Here is a 19,086-nt window from a genome sequence, read left to right as displayed (position 1 = left end):
CTCTGCTTAGACACATCTGGTATCTCATGGCTTGTTCCTGGGGGGATTTGTGGATGCAGCTGTCACTGGGGAGGTATTTCCTGCTCTGTGGGCAACTTACAGACACGCTGGCATTTATCATCACCCATCTGCTCCTTGCTGCTCGTAGGGGAGTAACACACATCCTGCGGCTGCCTGGACTGCAGCCTATCTGAGTGAGGTGTCCCTGCGGCTCTTCACCCTTGTGACAGGCCATACTCTCTCCTAGTTATTCCCTGAGACTGGCCCCAGACAAGGAGGGACCCGTCTGACCATCACTGGCGAGAATCTGGGCCTGAAGTTTGAAGATGTTCGCTGGGGCGTTCGAGTGGGCAAAGTGATGTGCGTCCCCATCGAGAGCGAGTACATCAGCGCTGAGCAGTAAGTGCCTGGTGAGGGGCGGGCGTGCTCCAGATCACCTTGGTAGGTCAGGGACGGGGGTGCTGGTGCTAAATGCTGCAAAAGGCCTGGAGCTGGCTGGACTGAACTGGGAGAAAAGTACCTGCTGGTTGTGGTTGCTCTGGGAGGAGCCCAGAGGCTTTGGGGAAGCTCCCTCCATGGCTGGAAGTGCCAACTGCCACCACCTTGATTTCTCATGAATCTGCTGGCACCTGAAACCTTTACTTTGGTGCCAGGACACTGAGAGCTTCTTCCCCTCATCCTTTAGGATTGTGTGTGAAATTGGAGATGCCAGCTCGAGCAAGGTGCATGAGGCACGGGTGGAAGTGTGCATCCGTGACTGCCTGCCCAACTACCGGGCCACATCCCCCAAGAGCTTCACCTTTGTGGTAAGCCCTGTGCCGGGGGACAGGTCTGGCACCCCAGGGGGGAGGTGATGGCGGGTGGTTTTGGGTGGTTTTCTGTGTGAATTGGAAAATTTACGATCGTTTTCCTGGGGGGCAGGTGGGGCTGCCCTGGTCAGACATTGAGTCATGCTGGTTGAATTTCTCTGAGTCTGCCACTGCTCTGCCTCCCCACTGTCCTGCTGGCACTGCCAGCCCTTAGTACTGTGCCCAGCACACAGGTCCCTCTTGTCTGTGGTCCTGTCACCCAGTCGAGGCTGTTTGGGGATGTGGGTTTTGGTTCCCAGCCTGTCTGACTTCAGGGATGCTCTTTTCCTTTGACAGACACCCACTTTCTCCCGTGTGGTCCCAGCCCGGGGTCCTCTCTCCGGCGGCACCTGGATCGCCATCGAAGGCAGCCACCTCAATGCTGGCAGCAATGTCTCTGTGACCATCGGGGGACGGCCCTGTGCTTTTTCAGGGTGAGGGGCACAGAGGATGGTGGAGGATGGGCTACAGGCACCTTTGAAGGCAGCGGGACCCCCTGACAGAGCAGCAGCCAGAAGCCTGTGCTGGGAAGCCAGGAGGGATCCTGGGAGCCAAACCCCCTGGGTGGCCAGAGGTGTCTCCTCTTGAAACCTCTGTGTGTCAGAGGCTGCAGGAAGAGCCCTAAGAACAGGGATTTTTCTCTAAAAGCACAAAGCCCTGAGGCATGAAGTGGATAATTTTTAGATTAGGAATGATAATGGAGCGGCTCTTTAAATATTTTCCTGTGGTAATTACTGGTTATCAGCCCTAATCGCTGCTGTTTGCAGCAGCCGCAGGATGGGAATGCTCAGGAGCTGCTCAGCCTTTCTCAGCTGCCTTTTGTTTCACTTCTTGGTTTTTTTTTTTCACTTTTCCTCCTTTCTTTCTTCACCCCCCAGCTGTTTCAGAAGGGGAGAGGGGCTGGGGCAGGGGGCTCCTAGGCAGCACTGGTCCCCTGGCTGCCCTCGCCTCCCTCCTGCCCAGGCACTGACAGCTTGTGTGTTTTTGCTCCAGGAGAAGTGCCCGTGAGATCCGGTGCAGGACCCCCCCTGGGCACACCCCCGGCGGCTCTCCCATCCTCATCAACATCAACCGGGCAGAGCTGAGCAACCCAGAGGTGAAGTACAACTACACGGAGGACCCCACCATCCAAAAGATTGATCCCGAATGGAGCATCAACAGGTGAGTCGTGAGGAGCTTGAGAGATGCGTAGGGGACTGTTTTCCACACGGATTCCCTGATCCTAATGGGTACATCTCCGTGGTGCAGTGATAACTGGCAGGCTGCGGTCCAAAGACATGGCGAGAGGAGTGTGAGCAATGGCTTGGCACCAGGGCCCTGCTAACTCCTGGCCTGCAGTGCTGAGCCTGGCAGGGGGCAAGAGCAGACAGTGCTTTGGATCTGCTTAATTTCAGCTTGACATTTGGCGGCGGCAAATAAAATTAAAATATTTCCCATTGGGGGATTTTTTGAAATGTTTACATATTTTTCTAAAAGGTTTGAATTGGCTGGAGAGGAGGCAAAGGAATCCATTAAGAGCTGGTGCCAAGGGAAACCTTCCCTAGGCTGTTGATGAGGAGCAAGCTCCCCAGGGGCACGGTCGAGCTCTCTGGGACCACAGGGCTTTTAACACCAAGCCATTGAGAAGAACTGGCAGGGTTCAGCCTGTCCTGTCACCCACTGCATGTGTGGTGGAGAAAGGGATGGCAGAGAGGAACTCAACCTCCTTGGGATGCCTTCCCATTGTGGATGCTTAGTTGCCTTTAGCTTGGGAGCTGTCTTCAGATCTCAAACCTGGACACAGAGTGGGATATTAGTGTTAATTATCAAGTTTTATATCTCTGTTTGGCCTCTGGGTCAGCCTAGATGATTTGGCAGTGATGTGTGCCAGATCCTGCCAGCCATGGTGACCTGTGGGTGGGATAAGAAATTCCTGGGACATTGTGGTTTATCCAGGCTGGGACAGATGGGCATCTGGCTGGAGAGAATGGGTGCTTTCTTCCTAGAACTGGGGACCCAGTGTCAGCTGCCTTTACTAACCCATGGTCTCCACATCTCTAGCGGTGGGACGTTGCTGACCGTGACTGGCACCAACCTGGCCACCATCAAAGAGCCCAGGATCCGGGCCAAGTACTGCAGCTCTGAAAGGGAGAACGTAAGTGGCGCTGGCTGGGGGCAGTGCACAAGGAGGAGGGATGCCATCCCTATGCAACACAGGGCAGAAAGTGCATCCTTGCCCATGAGGTGTGATGGTGGGGAAAGGCTGAGGTCCAGAGGCTGCTGCCCAAAGAGGGGCACTGATCTCTCTGCAAAGCCTCCAGCCAGGTGCTGTCAGGAGAGGGTTAGATCTGAGTGTTCAAAACCGATGGGAGGTTTGTGGGATATCTGCAGGATATTGACAGAAAAAGCCTGTCCCCAGCGACCTCTTGCCTGCTATCCCTTGCACATCCATGGTAGGCAGGAGTCTGTCTCTGCCCTGGGGTGGGATGTGATGCCCGTTGATAGAACAGAACAGGAGATTCCAAATCTAAACCCTGTGTCCAGAGATGTTGCTTTCAGGAGATCCCTGTGGGGTTTGATCCTGACCTCTCTGCTGGGAGCTGGGTGTGACCTCGGTCTGTGCCTCCTGCAGAACTGCACGGTCTACAATGACACCACCATGGTGTGCTACGCACCCTCCATTGACAACCCTGTGCGGAGCCCTCCGGAGCTCGGCGACCGCCCGGATGAGATCGGCTTCGTCATGGATAACGTCCAGGCCCTGCTGATCATCAACACCACCAATTTCGTCTACTACCCAGACCCTGTCTTTGAGCCACTCAGCCCCACAGGGATGCTGGAGCTGAAGCCCAGCTCTCCCCTCATCCTCAAGGTAAGGCAGTCTGCGCCTGGGGGCAGAGGAAGGGAGATGTCCCTTGGTGGAAGTGGCGTTTTGTCTCTCCTGGGGCTAAGTCCTGCACTGTGAGAGCATGCATTTGCCTTATGTTGAGTTTTTTTTAAACATTCCTCTTTGCATGAGAACTGACAATGTCATTCCTTGTTCCCTCAAAGGGCAGGAACCTGCTCCCGCCGGCTGCTGGTAACTCCCGCCTCAACTACACGGTGCTGATTGGAGACACTCCCTGCACCCTGACTGTCTCTGAGACCCAGCTCCTCTGCGAGTCCCCCAACCTCACTGGCCAGCACAAAGTCACGGTAAGTGCTGACACCAGTGCCTTTGCTCCTTGGGTCCAACGTGTCACAGAGGTTCAGTCTTTATCCTGGCACTGGCCCTGCTATGTGTTTGTCCTTGGATAAGGACTGGATAGTCTGTGCATGTGCAGGAGCATCTTCAGGAGCCATCTTTCTGCTCCCTGTGCATCCCTTTTTCTGATTACGTGTTTGGTAGGACAAAATACTTTGCCCCCTCCCCAGCATGCTCAGCTGGGTGTTCTTTTGTCCTGGCTAGCCCTGCCAACAACCTACCTTCCCTGCTGGGTGCAAGGCAGGGGGGTTCCCACCTCTTCCCCCCAGTGCTGGCACACGCTGTAAGGCCGGCTGCTTTGTTTGTGGGGTTGTAGCACAGCGGTGTTCATGCTCCAGGACTCTGCCTTGTTGAAAGGGACCCAGCACGATCCCCACCAGGCTCCCCATCCATGGGGGAACTTGCTTTACATCCCATCTGTTGCTGTAATGTTGTCTGAATGAGACATCAAACTCTCTGCCTGCTCCGTGTGCGCTGGCAGCGTGTCCTGCATGCCATTAAAGCACGTTGCACTGCTCCAGACCAGCCCCTGCCATCCCTTCATTTTACCACATCCTTTGTGCCATGGGCTGGGAGTCATGCCCCAGTTTCCAGCATGGTGGGCACCAGCAGGGAGGGCTGCCCTGGGTGCATATCCCCTGACACCAGGTCCATTTTTTCCCCCACCATGGTGCAGATCAAGGCTGGAGGGTTCGAGTTCTCCCCGGGGACACTGCAGATCTACTCGGACAGCCTGCTCACCCTGCCCGCCATCATCGGGATCGGCGGTGGGGGCGGGCTGCTCCTCCTCATCATCATCATCGTCCTCATCGCCTACAAGCGCAAGTCCCGGGATGCTGACCGGACCCTGAAGCGCCTCCAGCTGCAGATGGACAACCTGGAGTCTCGAGTGGCCCTGGAGTGCAAAGAGGGTGAGGGATCCCTATGCCATCAGTGTGGGGGTCTTCTAGGGTTTCTTACTGCTCCGAGGCTCAGTGTGCTCCCAACCTTCCCCTGCTGCCTTCCGGAGAGGGAATGGGAATGGGCAAAGCTGCTTTGTCAGTGGAAGCGAACTCATTTTGGGTGGGATTTGGGGATTTTTTCCAGTTAAGATATTCTTCTCAATTTCTCCAAATCGGATAAAAGACAGCAAGGAGGGTACCGAAGGCTTCCTGTGAGTGGGCAGTCAGTCTCTCATTATGTGACAGACGGATGCTGTGAAATTGGACAGAATTCCTTGTATGATCCTGCTGATAAAACCTAATTGCCCATTATCCCCCTGAGCTGGCTCCAGAGGCCCTGACCCTGCCAGCCACAGCCACAGCCAGCGCTGCGAATGGAGCAGGCACCGAAAACAAGATAATAAAAAGGGGAAAAAAAGACAACCCCTTTGCTCCCCCAAATCCCCATCCCTCCGCATGCCTGCGGATGGCACTGGTGACAGGGAGAGGGGAGGGAGCTGGTGGAGGGGATGGTGTCTTGTCTTCCACAGCTGGCAGATAAAAGGATCTGCTTTTAATTAAAAGGCACAATCTCTTCCCTGCCTTTTCTCTTTTCTAGTCCCGCTAGTTACAGATAAGATAGCACGCCTTTCAAGCTGACGGTTTGTTTTTTCTCATCAGGCTGACGAGCCTGCAGTCCTCTGCCTGGCTTTCAGCTCCCTTTAAAGTGCTGTTAATTTGATTTTTCTGAGGGTTTTCTCCCCCCACCACAACCCCCTTCCCTGGTGCATCTCCAAGACTCCTCTCCCGTCAGCTTTTCCCTGTAGGTGCAATTAAAGGTTCAGGACCCCCCTGGATCATGTTCCCCTGGGAGTCACAGCTGACTCTGCTCAGATTGGGAGGTGCTGGGGTGGGTGTGTTCAAGTTCTTCTCTCAAGTCGTATTTAGGTCAAAAAGAAATGAGGACATTCTTGTGGTTTAAGCTAACGTTTTCCCTCAGAAGCTCTGGTTTTGTTCAAGTCTTGCTGTTTCCCGCTGCCCCCAGCATCCCTGGGAGGCTGCAAGTGCTAAGCAGGGGGGATTTGAGCCCCCTGGGACCTGGCAATTCTGTTCCCAAATCTGCCACTTGATTTATTCTGGGAATGTCATCCCTACACTCTGCAGCTCAGTTTCTCCATCTGTGAGACAGGGACAACAATCACAGCCTGCCAGGAGGAGGGATGCTGAGCATATTCACGCCTTGAGGGGGTCCACCCATGGGGTGCTGGGGGTGCAGTGGTGGGCTGAGTGCCAGTGCTGTGTGCTGGGTCTCCAAGATGTGTCATTTAATTCTGCTTTTCCCACCGCAGCCTTTGCTGAGCTGCAGACTGACATCAACGAGCTCACTAACGACCTGGACGGGGCTGGCATCCCCTTTCTGGATTACCGTACCTACGCCATGCGGGTTCTCTTCCCAGGGATAGAAGACCACCCTGTGCTGAAGGAGATGGAGGTGTGGGTCTGTCTGTCTGTCTCTGTAGTGTTTCACACTGGGGATGTGCCACTGCATGAGTCCCTGTGCCCCAGGCACAGGGCTGGAGAGATGCTTTGGTTGGATGCTGGCCCGGTGTGGTGCAGCAAAGAGCATCTCGCCACGTGGCAGCCAACACGGATGTGGACTGGCTGCCAAATGGTTACTGTGCTCTCTGACATTAATATCAATATTTATATTAATATCATTGCTGCTGTCATTTTCTACAGCACTTGCTTTATTCAATTGGGTTTGTTTGATGCCTGACCGGTCACTCGTTTTTAGCAGGCTTGTCTGACATCGCCTGCTTGCTTGGCTCCATTTCCCCACGCAGAACCCATCCTTGGCATCCTTCCCCTGCTCCCCAAACCAGCTCCTTCTCCTCTCCCGTCCTCCCCACCTCTGTATAATTTAGTGCATGCAATTGCACAGCAATTGGCTTCTCATGTGCTGGGCTGCTGAGGCCGCTCTTGATTAGAGAAAGGAGGGGGTGACCTCCACTTCCCCTCACTGCTGACCCAGCACAGTAATTAATGTCGACGTGGGCTTCACAATGTATTTAGGAGAAGTAATTGGCCCTGGTGCAAGATGCACGGTCACTAATTACAACACAACAAGCTCTTACCAACTCCAAGTGCACGTGCTGGCGTTGTACGCCAGCATGGCTAGAGCACGGGCCCTGGCCCTCTGCCTGCTCTCTTTCCCTGGTCCCTAATCCCAGCTCTGGAGCATGGTGGGGACCCTGTTTCCATGGATTTCCCCTTGCAGCTCAGGTTTCCGGATGCTCAGAGCCTAAGCAGGCGTGATCGTAGGCCTCCCTGGGGCACAGCCCTTCCTGTCTGTGCAGATGCCTGGTTCTCCTCTCACCTCTGCTCTTGCTCCATAAGATTTTCCCTAAAGAGGAAGGGTGGAAAGGGTATCAAAAAGGGTATCAGAGGATGGATTTTGCATTGGCTGTGACAGGCTGGGTGGGAGTTTGTCCACTTCCAGCTCCTGATTCAAAACATCCTGCTTGAGAGAGCCCACTAGCTCAGCCTGGCCTGGGAAGCAAGGGGTTAAAGTTGCAAAGGAGAAAAAAAAAATCCCCAAAAGAGATTAAATAGAGCAACTACAGTTGTGTAAGCTTCATATAATTTAATCAGGTTTGCTTTTATTTGTCTCTTTACTCAGAGTGTAACATTAGCTATTGCAAGTGACGGGAAGGAAACAGTGCTTGCTCATGCACACACTAATCCGCAGTGAGCACCGGGTTTTGTCGGTACCAGCTCCCTTCCTCTGCAGGGTTTGGGGGGAAGCTTGTTGCTTTGTGAGAATTTAAACCTGATTAAATATTTAATTCAGTATTGTTCATTTATTTCTGCTAATGATCAGCAAGTTAAACACAGGGGCTTAGGGAGGTGATGGGGCAGGGGCCTCAGACATTGCTGTGCTGCTCTTGATTAGGTTTTTATGTCCTCTCGTGGGATGGTCACTGTTGGGCAGGACCTGCTTCCTGTCTTATTGAAATCCTGCTGCTTTACAGCCTATGGTCTACTTTGACTGATCTTGACTGCAAAAGCACCAGCAATGCACAGGGGTGGGAATCCAGCATAACTCCTGCTGCCCCAGTTTCACTGGTGGGTCTGGTAGGTCTGCAGTGCAGCCAGTGCACTCCAACCAGCTCTGGGGTCTTGCCATGCTGGGGAATCAACTGGCATCTCTGTGTCCCCACAGGGAGCAGCTCATGCTGCTTAATCTCAGGCGTCTGCTGAGTTACCAGCATCATTGCATCGAGGTCCCTGTGTGTCTGGAGGGAGGGACTCCAGGAAAATATAACTTTTAAAGTATTTCCATTCCTAGCAGGATGTCATTCTCAGGCCTGCATTAGGAGAAATTGAGCCATGTGGTGCCCACTAGAGGAGCCTCAAGGATGGGGGCAGAGAGGGTTTGTCACTCCCCATTGCTCTTCTGAGTTGCTCTAAGGCAGGTGTCCCCTCTCACCTGGGTAGTGAGGGTGACAGTCCCACCTGGGGACCCATATCAGAGAGTTGGCAAGGACGTGGTGGAAAACAGAGTTTTTGTCCAGTGGAAAAGAGTATTTTGAAGAGCAAAATTACAATTGTGAGGAATTTCACTGAACTGAAAAGTGCCAATCCAAAGTTTTGACTGAAGTTAAATGATTTGATGTGTCAAAACCCTGTTCTTCATTTTGAGTTGGTGTTTTGAAATGAAAAGTGTTGTTTTCTCTCCAAATACCTACATGAAATGAAATTTTACGCTTATTCTCCCATTCAGGAAGACAAGATTGGGGAATAGTTTTAACCACAGCAAGGCTTTTGTTCAGAGGAAATCTCTTCTAACAGGAAAGCAGAGTGTTGTAGAAATATTCATTTCTGGTAAGAAGTGTGGTCAGGGCTGACCAGACCTGGGCTGCCGATGGCAGCATGGAGATGAAAGCATCCCAGCCCAATCCCTGTTGGGTCCTACATGGCCAAGTATGGCCAGAAATACACCTTCAAACATCTCATGAGAAAAGGGACTGTTTCAGGCTGCGTCTGGAGTGGGACATTGCCAGGTTTCTGCTGTTTGCTTCCCTGTCTGAAATTCATCTCCTCCAAACCAGGCAGGTTTGCTGCTGGCAGAGCTCAGGGTTGTGGCTTTATTTGCTTTCTGTGCAATACCCCAAGTGCATGTTGCAGTGACTTGGGTGGGAATTGGGCTGCTTGTTAGCTGAAATTGAAAATTATAATTTGTGTGTGTGCTTGGGAGAGAAAGAGTGTGTATGGGAGGGAAGTGCATTTATGTGCCTGCACGCAAGTGGGAGAGAGTCTTTGTATGGAAGGGTGTGTATATATAGACATCTCTATACAGCGATGCCCTGAGACTGTTAACCTGGTACTGGGGTATTACAAACTAGATAACACTCTGGAGGGAACTGAGACTGATCACCAAAGAGGAAGCTTGATAGTATGGAGGGAGGAAATCCATCTGCTTCTTGACCCTTTTTCATCATTTCTTCTTGTGGGATGAGGGTGAATCCAGGGTATTGTTCAGCCCAGTCACCTGTTTGTCACCCTCCTGGTCATGCCTGTCTCTCAGCTTTGCTCTATCCTTTCAGGTCCAGGCAAATGTGGAGAAGTCCTTGACCCTCTTTGGTCAACTCCTGAACAAGAAGCACTTCTTGTTGACCTTCATCCGCACTCTGGAGGCTCAGCGGAGCTTCTCCATGCGGGACCGCGGCAATGTGGCCTCCCTCATCATGACGGCGCTGCAGGGCGAGATGGAGTATGCCACAGGTGTGCTGAAGCAGCTCCTCTCTGACCTTATCGAGAAGAACCTGGAGAGTAAGAACCACCCCAAGCTGCTCTTGCGGAGGTGAGTAACCAGCCGAGAGTTTGGAGCTGTGGGACAGTGCCCAGGCTCTTCTGAGTGTGGTGACACGAGCTGGTGTCCTTTGGGGGTGCTGTCAGTGATGGCTTTGGTGTTGGCTGTGGCAGTGTGAGCACTGGGTGTGTGGTCAAGCATTTCCTTGCCTGTTTGCGTGCAAGTGCCCCCAGCCAACTCAGAACACCCATGGGATGTTCTCACGCTAGTTTGACCCATGTGGGCTTATGTTGCCTGGGAAGGAGTGACCAAGGTACTCGGCAGCTGCCAGCTGCACAGGCTGGTGCAGGGAGGGTACATGCTGGTGCCAGGCACTGTGGCATGTAAGGATGCCCCCGTCTGCCTTCCCTTCTCCAGGTGATCAGGTGGTCCTCCCCACCTCTTGGCATGTGGAGTGTCTCTTGCCTTGCCTGGCAGCTGCATGGGTGCCTCTGTGGGCTGGCAGCAGGCAGGAGTCCTCCTTTCCCTGCTGTCTCCTCAGGGCTTGTCCACCTTGCCAGTCACATGGGGGTTTTCCCGGGAAAGCCAAGTGGATTTTTGGAAGCTGGGAGTCTCAACGGGGCTGGTGGGAGTGCGAGCAGGAGGCAGCCTGCCAAGCCCTGCTGTGAGTCTGCCTGGCCCATCAATATTTAACGATAGCTCTGAGCTCTCCTTCATCACAGACTGATGAATATTGAAAGATACACCAAGTCCTGAACAAAAACTATTAATAAGCTCTACTGGTTCAGCTCGAGGCCCTCTGTGCCATCTTCTCCCTTCACACACCATGCTGTACCTCCCCATCTCTACCTCCTCCGGCCCAGTGCCACCAGCCTCCAGCGGAGATGCAGGGATGGCTGAGCAGCACCAGGGATGGCTGGCATGTCACCAGGAAGGCTCAAGGAAACCAGAGCATCTTCCAAACATCAGCTGATGTTCATGGCATGGCCAGACTGGACAAAGCCTGTGAGGTTTTGTGTGCTTGACCATGGGGAAACACCTGGAGAAGACCCAGGTGTGAGCTGGTCCCAGTTACATCCGTGTTACCAGTCTTTTAGACACATTGCTTTCTTTCTCTGCTGCATTTATCATGTTACAAGGGTGCCCTTAATGTTTCAAAGCATCTCATTAGCAGAGTGTCAGAGGGGTGTGTGGTGCAGACCTATGGCTGACTGGGAGTCGGGTGGGTCTTGGAGGAGCCAACCGGTGTTCTCCATCCCTGTTCCCTGAGTGCATCCTTAGGCTCTTCCCTTCTGATTGTCCCTCCACAACACCAGGTTTCACTGAAATATTAAACACATTTCCAGCTCCTGAAGTAAATCAATAAAATATAAATAAAAGGCAGTATGAGGAGGCCAGCACAGCAGCGGCTGATCCGTAGCAGTAGAACAGGGGCAGAGCCCAGCCTGCGCCAGTGCAGTGAGAGCTGGCAGCCCAAAGACTGTTGGTCCCCAGCCCCAGCACTCGAGGGCCCATTGCAGTTAGGACAGGGATGAGGCCCCCTGACCAGTGCCTTGCTTGTGCCTCCCTGAGTGATATTTAACAGAGCCACTGTTCTTCCTGAAGCCATGGCGTGGAGTAAGCGGTGCCAAGGGCTGGGCTTCTCCATCCAGTTGATTAGCCCTGCTGTTGGGTGTGAGAGTGTGCTTACCGCCCAGGGCAACTGGATTAACATTGATCTAACTGGGGAGAGCTGTTATTTATTCTGTTGTTGGATAATCCCCCCCTTGCTGTGGCATCTGGCTCTATTGCGGATAAAGACAAACATCCGCCAGAGCTCGAGTGGTGGCACTTCAGATGAGCATTACAGGCTTGTCAGCAAAGGACCTGGTCCAGGGCTGGGGAGAATGTCTGCTGAATTGCTTCAGTCCACTCCTCCCTTGGCTTTCTCCCCATGTCCCTTTCCTTCTCCTTTTTTTTGTTCCCCATGATGGATTAATTTTTCCTGTTGGGGGCAGGAAGTCTTCCCTTCCCTGGAGGCTTGGGTAATGCTGTCCCCAAATGATTTAAGGAAGGCTGTGCTGTTCCAGGGGCGGGGGGGGGCAAAAAGGGCTAAACCCCATTAGCACAAGAGAAAACCTTAGAAGGGGCCATATGACCCTGAGTCAGCTTGAATAAACTCTGGGAAAGTGGATTTCCTAGCCCAGCCATCTGCTCCTGGCCCATCTGTTGGGCATGGCATTGCCCTGGGGCAGTGCATGGCATTGGGCAGTGGGACTCCTTCTGGTGGCTCTGACATTTGCGTTTCTTCTGGGTTTTGTTTCTTGAGTCAACTCGTTTGTATTTGTTTCCCTGGTGCAAGAGGAATGCAGCCACATCCCTGAGGTTATTAGTATTGCCTGTGCTTTCAGGAGCGTCTGCGTTTGCAAGTGGCTGATCTGATGATTAATGCATGGATAAGCTGAAGAAGCCTAACCAGAAAGGGTCGAGGGACTGGCTGGCATTTTTACTTTAAAAAGAGTGAAAACCAAAGCCATGATAAAAATAATAGATGTGTTAAGGGGAATTTTAATCTTGAGGCAGAGAGATAAGGTGTTGTGTGTTAAGCTCCACCTGTAGGGCTGCACAGTTCACCTGGCTCCGGTGTCACCCTCACCTCCCTCCATGCCAGGCTGTCCCTCTCTCTGCTGGTGTGGCACATCCTGGCTGCAGTACCAGCACCCTGAGGGACCCACATCCTATTTGGACCCACCATGTTTCACACCCATCCTGCAGGATCTCCCTCTTGTGCATGGTCCCAAACAGACACAGGTCCCCCTGGACCTTCCCTGCCATGCTGCTTTGGAGCATGATGGCATCTGGATTGGAACCATGCTTTAGGAAACTAGGGGCAATATATAGGTTTTCTTAAGGCAGTTTTGGCTGTTTCCTTCAACTGTGTCTCCGAAAGCTGAGAGACATGGCTCCATTTTTAAATTCCTTTTGGAGCAGGTGGTTGCAGCACTGTATACCTGCAAACTCCTATATCACTCCCCACTCCCAGGGAAAGGTTAAATCTCAAGCCTGGCACAGTCTTTGTGTTCCAAAGGTACATGGAAAACAGGTTAAGCTTCCAACCACTGCTCTTACTCCTTCCTCCTTTAATCCCCTTGTTTATGGCTGAATTAGTACTAGAGATAAGTTTTACTAAAAATGTATTGGGGTCAAAGACTCTGGACCTAAATCCAGTGGTGGCTTTAACCAAGACCTTGTACAGTGGTCTGGTGGTGGTTATTATCCTCTTACTCTACTGTGGGCCCCCGGCTTTGAAGCTTTAGAGATCAAGGGGTATGAGAGAGGTCGCAGGGAAGTCCCTTGTCATCTGTAGTGGTGGCCTGCATCAGGGCAATGGCAGTGTTGAGTGCATTACAGGAGCAGAAGGCAGCAGCAGCTGGTCCCAGGTGGGGAGAGGGGCTTCCAGCTAGATCGAGCACATGGTTTTGTGGGAGGAGGTGCTCCTGTCATGGGAATGTGGGTCAGGATCTGGCTTTGCTTTGCAACCTCAGCTCTTCCTTCAGGGTGTACTTTAACTGGGGAGCTTGAGGTAGGTTTGGTGACATTGTACCTGGCTCAGGTGTGTCATACAGTCCTCCTGCGGAGGGAGCTGCCTGGTTCCAATGGGATGTGATAGAAGAAACAAAGTTCATTGAAGTAGAAGGTACCAGGGGGAAACAGAAAGCTGCTCATCCCCTGGGTGAAAGTCCCCATGGGATAAGGTTGAGCTCTCCAGTTCTCCAAATATACTGGAGACCAATTACTTCTCCCTCTTTGGGGGCTACTGTGGCTCAGCCCTGTGGATGGGCAGGCTTTCCACTAGAGCTTGTGCTGTCTGCTTGTTCCCCCTACTTTGAGGATCCTGCCTTTCCACGTGAGACTTTTTAAAGCCAAAAATAATTTAGCCACAGTCTAAGGGTGAAGTGGCAATGGGTGAGATCAGAGACCTTTAATATTCTCTGCTGATGGTTTTGCTCTCTACTTTCCCTACAGAACAGAATCAGTGGCAGAGAAGATGCTGACGAATTGGTTCACGTTTCTGCTGTACAAGTTTCTGAAGGTGAGTTTGGGAAGGGATGGCAACCCTGTGTGGAGAGGGAGGTGGTTTCTGCCTTGCCAGGACAGGCAGCATGCTACCTAAAACCTGGACTATGATGCTCCTGAGCATTGCCACTCCCTCCTGGAGCAGAGATTGCTTCCCAGACCTCTGTTCCCATCCTGGTTTTCTGAGATGTGATTAGTAATTCTGGGTCTCCTTTTTGGGAAATAGCTGAGTTTGAGAAATGAAATCCATATTGGGATTGCTTAATGCATAGTGGGATTGAGATCTTAACAATGGTGCCCTGAGGAAAGATAAATATGAAGCAACTCAGCTGAGTCTTGGAGTGGTCCCCATTCCTCTCTTCTTGCCTCTGCTTGTGTAACTCAGGCAGAAAAAGCCTTGGGAGCTGGTCTTTCTGTAGGCATGACTGTGATTGGAGGCTATTTCTGCCTGTTTGAGTGGCAGTTTGGTGAGTTGCACTCTTCATGTAGCACTGCCACTGCTTCTTCATCTCTCCAACACTGAGGTTCCATGGTAGGGGAACTGTTTCCTGCAGGCATCTCTACCACTGCTGCTTCCCCTGCAAAAGGTGCCTCATTGGGGATGAATGCCTGAGGGACCTGTTGACAGCCAGGGACACAGCTCTCCGCTGTGTTAGCTTGAATTCACCTTTTTCCAAGTTTCATCAGGGTAGCAGAAGAAGATATCAAAGTGTAAGCTCTGGTTTTAGCGCTTGTTCATCTACCCGTATTGAGAACATTTATTCCAACAGCACCAGTGCTTCCACCTGCTGGAGCTGCACCAGTGGCCATGTAGGTTACACAGAAGCATCTCCAGGCCATGCACCCCTGCCTCAGTCCTGCTACCGCTTTGGGATGGCTCCGTCAGGGTGAACGGCACCTGCAGTCCTGATGTGGGTCTGTCAGTCAGCAGAGCTGTTTCTTGGGATCCTACCTGGTGTCAGTGCAGCAAGGCTGGGTGGCACGCAGCAGTTTTTGTGGGATTTCATCCCTCATTAAGATAAAGAGAGTTTGAACCACTTCCAGCCAAGAGATGAGAGCGAGCAGTAGTATGAGCAGAACTCAAGTGATCGTCAACGAGAGGTGATTTATAATATCACTTACATGCACTTGGCATTTTGCCTCTGTCGAGGGATAGCCTGTATCTATAAAAATCTCGCTAGCGTGCAGTGGAGATGGCTTGCCAGAGGTGGGAGAGGAGAGAAGCTGTGCTGGTCATGGGGAGGTGTCAAACCTCCTTCCACCTCTTTGTGCCAGGGCTTTGCCCAGCAGGGCCCCTGCAGCAGCAGTGCCCAGTGGGATTGGACAGGGCACCGGCAGATGGCTCTTTGGGCTTTGTGGACTTGGTGGAACAGGCAGGAGTAGCTCTCCTTGTGGATAAACTCCCTCAAGGCTCCCTGAAGTGGGCAGGGTTGTGCTTTGGCCAAGCAAAGTGTGGTGCATAGCCTATGAAGGCCAACAGCGGCGTTTGGGGACGTTGCATTCACATGTGTGACCTGACTCCCTTGGCCTGTCCTGACTGGGCTGAGCCATGTGGGCAGGTGGCAGGGGTATGCTCACCTTGTTCAGAAACTGCTTTGGATCAGCTCATGTACCACCACTGTCCTGCATCTGTCCTTGTATAGCCTTGTTCCCTTTCAGAGAGGCTTCTGGGTGCATCACCAGTGCAGGTTGAGGATTAGGAGCAGCAGGTGAGAGATGTGGGGATGATACCAGAGCAGTGGTTTTTATAAAGTCCTTGGCTAGACCATGACTTTTGCATGGGAAAATGCCTCCAGTCTCTGAGTGGTAGCAGCAGGAGAGATGTCTGATCTAGATGCACCATTACAGAAGAAACATACACAGAGGACCTGAATAAACTTGCTGGCTGTGAAATTTGTTGTGCTGGGATTCCTTTCCCCGGGAAGTGGTTGAAACTCCATTGCTTGAGTCACTTGAGTTAGACTGGAAGAGGCTTGAGGATGTGCTCGTGGCCTCTCCTGGGTCAGAGGAGACCCACGGGGTGATTTCTGCCTGTGTCCTGGCAGTGAGGATCACAGGTGGCATCAAAAGCAGGAGAAGCCTGTGGAGTAGATGGAGAGTATCACAGCAGACAGTTTGCCAGCAGGGAAACTGCCCCAAACTGCAGTAATTGTGCGTGTAAATGAGGCAGGCGGCCGCGTGCCCAGCTGCCAGATCGGCTCTCAGCAAACCTGCCCGGAGCAGGGCCGGGCATTCGGCATCACATGGCTGAGATATGCTGGGGTGAGGGACAGGGACAGGACACCCTCCCATGCCCAGGGCCAGCAGCTTAGGGAGCCAGTGAGGGCTGGCAATTTCAGGAGGAGCATTTATCAGACTCTTAATGAGACACCTCAGGGAAAGGGAGACGGATAAATTGAGACAAGTGCTGAAAAATGCACAATATTAGGTGCCTGATGAGCTAGATCTAGTCAGTAAGACAGTTTGGGAGTTAGCTGGCTTGCCTCAGCCTGCTCCCAACATACCAACCCGGGCATGCATGGGGTGTCTGCAGCTGCCCTCCTCCAGCTCGGCTCTCAGAGAGAGCCCTCCCAAAGCCCTTCTCAGTCAGGCCCCCAGCAGTGAGCAAACTGCATAAGGGCTGGCAGTGTGAGCACAGCCACATTTAGGGGGCAGGCTCCCTTCCATCAACATGAGGGGCCACTTGGCTCCATCTCAGTGGTCCCCTTGCTGTGTTTCACCTGAAGGAGTTCATCTTGGGTCAACTGCCCGGCACTGGTTTCTTTGGTCCCTGTTCATTTTGTTGGTCTCTGTCAGGGATGATCCCTAAACCACCCTCACCTGTGGTGTCTCAGCACACTGTGACCCACAGAGCATCTTGGCCCTGATCTTCAGGATCTGGTGGGGCCAGTGAGGCTGGGAGTGAGGTGCTGCATTTTGAGGGTAGGACCCAGACTCAGAACAGGAGGGTCAGCCGAACTGCAATGTGGAGGATGCTCAGAGTCAGGGGGACAGGGCAGAGGGGCTGTTTTGGTTGACATTAAGGTGTCTGACAGGTCAGAAGGAGACCAGAATCCCGGGGTACACTGGGGCCTGCAAAAGCCTGCATGATGCTGGAGGAGTGGTGTACCCATCAAATGAACCGCTGATGCCTCCATCCTTCCAAGGAGGCTGTAGGGCTAGCTCTAATCCATGCAGCCAAATTTCCTCTCAGCCCAGCTGGCATTTGAGGAACAGAGGAGGTGATGCTGAGGAGGTGATGCTGTGGTGTCTAGAGAGCAACTGGGATGCCAGTGGGGGAAGGACTGAGCCCACCTGTCTTGGTGTGGATTCCCAGAGGTGGGTGCAGAGCTGCAGCTGGTGGGACAGCACCCATGCCTTGCTGGAGAGGGGAAGGCTGTTCACTGAGATGGGAGCAGCCATGCCAGATGAAAGCAGGAGTCTTGCTCCAAGCTGTCCTCCATCCACACCACTTCCACAGACTTGGAAGTTTCACAACGAGTTTTTACAAGCAACCAAAAGAAGCAACTCAGGTCTTCTGGAGGGGTAGGCCTGGGGTGCCGTGGGACCCCTGGGGGCTCACCACTCTGTGGCCAGCCTTGCCTCGTCGGGCAGCCAGTGATGCACAGCCAAGCACCCACTTGGGTCTCTCACTTTTCCAGGCTGACTTAATGAAGCCAAGTTTGCAAATGAAACATAATTTCAAAGACAGGCGTGTTGTCGGAAGGTCTGGGGATGATGTATGCCTGTTCCTGCTCGTTAGCAGCTGTCTCTTTAATTACCGCAGATGCTAACGAGATGCTAACAGCATATGGTGACAGGGAGAGCAGCCGCACTTTGCACCAAAGTACAATTTATTTGTGAGGCGGCCAGGAGGGAGGGACGAGGGCTGGTGGGGTAAAATCTACTGGGACTTTTCCCCATCCCCTCCGCTCCCATCATACCTTTTATTCTCCCTTAGGGCTAATTCCTGTATCTGGAAGGGCTCACTGCGATGCAGCTCAGGGGAAATGTTTGGGCCCTGGGTGAGAAAGGGGTGTCCACTCCCAGTCCCCCTATACCAACACATTGCTCCAGGCTGGTTGGTGCCTCCAACCTTGGCATGTCCTTTCCTGTTCCTGAATCCAACATCTCTGGGGGAAAGTGTCTGGTCTAGTTTCCCGTTCCCTTCCTTGCAGATTAATGCTGGTATGCGTCTGTCTGGTGGCTAAAGCTAGCTCTGACTACAGGGGTTTGCAGTGAGGGGATGTAGGTGGCAAATGATTTAACTACAGGAGACCTCATTGCCTGGTCCCCTCCATCGCTGGGAGTCTCAGGGTAGGGTTGTCAATGGGTTACTCCCTTGCTTTTCCTTCCCAGTGTATTTGGCTGCCTGTGCCCAGCTGTCATTTGAAGAAACCTCCTTTGACCTCTCATGTGAGACAGAGCTCCTGGCAGATGTCAGAACTGCATTGTGCTACCTGGGCAAGAGCCCCCAGGCTGTCCCATGCAGCATACCCTTTCCAGTCCTCAGGTGCTTCTCTTGGCTGGAGCAGGTCAACAGACAGGTCGTATCCCATATACAGAGTTCCCAGACCTCTTCACGAGCCCTGAATTTAACCTTTTTAACTCATCTTTGGCCTGTAGAAGGAGCAGAGTTCACAGAGGAGTGTCTGGAAACTCTGGGAAAGTGAGCCTAGGCATTGATAGACAAGGCCAAGCACCTTCAGTGGGCTTGGAAGGAGAGAATGAGTTCCCTCCACAAGATGAATTTTACTGTGGGCCCCCTTTCCTGTAGTCTTGAGCTGGAGTCTCTTTGTAAAGCCACATATGAGGTTTGATGTTGCAGGGCCACAGCAGGCTCCTGACACGGCGATGGTTCTTGAAAGGTAAAGCTGGTGCCTGGCACCTTCTCACCCCTCTCTCTCCCTCTCCTTCATCCTCTGTCCTGCAGGAGTGTGCTGGGGAACCACTCTTCATGCTCTACTGTGCCATCAAGCAGCAGATGGAGAAGGGACCCATTGATGCCATCACAGGAGAGGCTCGCTACTCCCTCAGTGAGGACAAGCTTATCCGGCAGCAGATTGACTACAAAATGCTGGTTAGTGCAACCAGAAGCCTCAGTGTTACTGGTGCTTGCCAGGACTGCCAGGTCCAGCTATTTAACAAGATCTTGAAGGCACCCAAAGTACTTTTAAGAGAGTGGTTTGTCCCTTCTTCTTTCCAGCATCCCTGGGGGGCTTCTTTTTCTGTCTGAGTGGTGCCCAT

At 52.6% G+C, this 19,086-nt stretch overlaps 1 protein-coding gene across 2 annotated transcripts in view; it reads left to right on the top strand.

Annotated features, from left to right (window-relative positions):
* PLXNA1 (plexin A1) overlaps positions 1-19,086 on the top strand; it is a 105,137-nt gene that overhangs the window by 69,338 nt on the left and 16,713 nt on the right. The window contains exons 12-23 of one of the 2 annotated variants that reach the window (XM_018068461.3): positions 248-399; positions 686-806; positions 1,146-1,282; positions 1,842-2,009; positions 2,889-2,982; positions 3,460-3,699; positions 3,879-4,022; positions 4,748-4,982; positions 6,341-6,483; positions 9,605-9,855; positions 13,810-13,876; positions 18,773-18,919. In XM_018068461.3, the coding sequence (XP_017923950.1) occupies positions 248-399; positions 686-806; positions 1,146-1,282; positions 1,842-2,009; positions 2,889-2,982; positions 3,460-3,699; positions 3,879-4,022; positions 4,748-4,982; positions 6,341-6,483; positions 9,605-9,855; positions 13,810-13,876; positions 18,773-18,919 (1,899 nt within the window). Of the gene's footprint in view, positions 1-247; positions 400-685; positions 807-1,145; positions 1,283-1,841; positions 2,010-2,888; positions 2,983-3,459; positions 3,700-3,878; positions 4,023-4,747; positions 4,983-6,340; positions 6,484-9,598; positions 9,856-13,809; positions 13,877-18,772; positions 18,920-19,086 lie in introns of both variants that reach the window. The other variant, XM_018068460.3, reaches the window with a different exon arrangement.

Source organism: Manacus vitellinus, unplaced genomic scaffold (genome assembly GCF_001715985.3).
Source record: "Manacus vitellinus isolate BGI_N305 unplaced genomic scaffold, ASM171598v3 scaffold_14_pilon, whole genome shotgun sequence".
NCBI lineage: Eukaryota > Metazoa > Chordata > Aves > Passeriformes > Pipridae > Manacus > Manacus vitellinus.
Note: the sequence above shows the minus strand (reverse complement) of the source record. Positions and strands in the feature narration are given on the sequence as shown.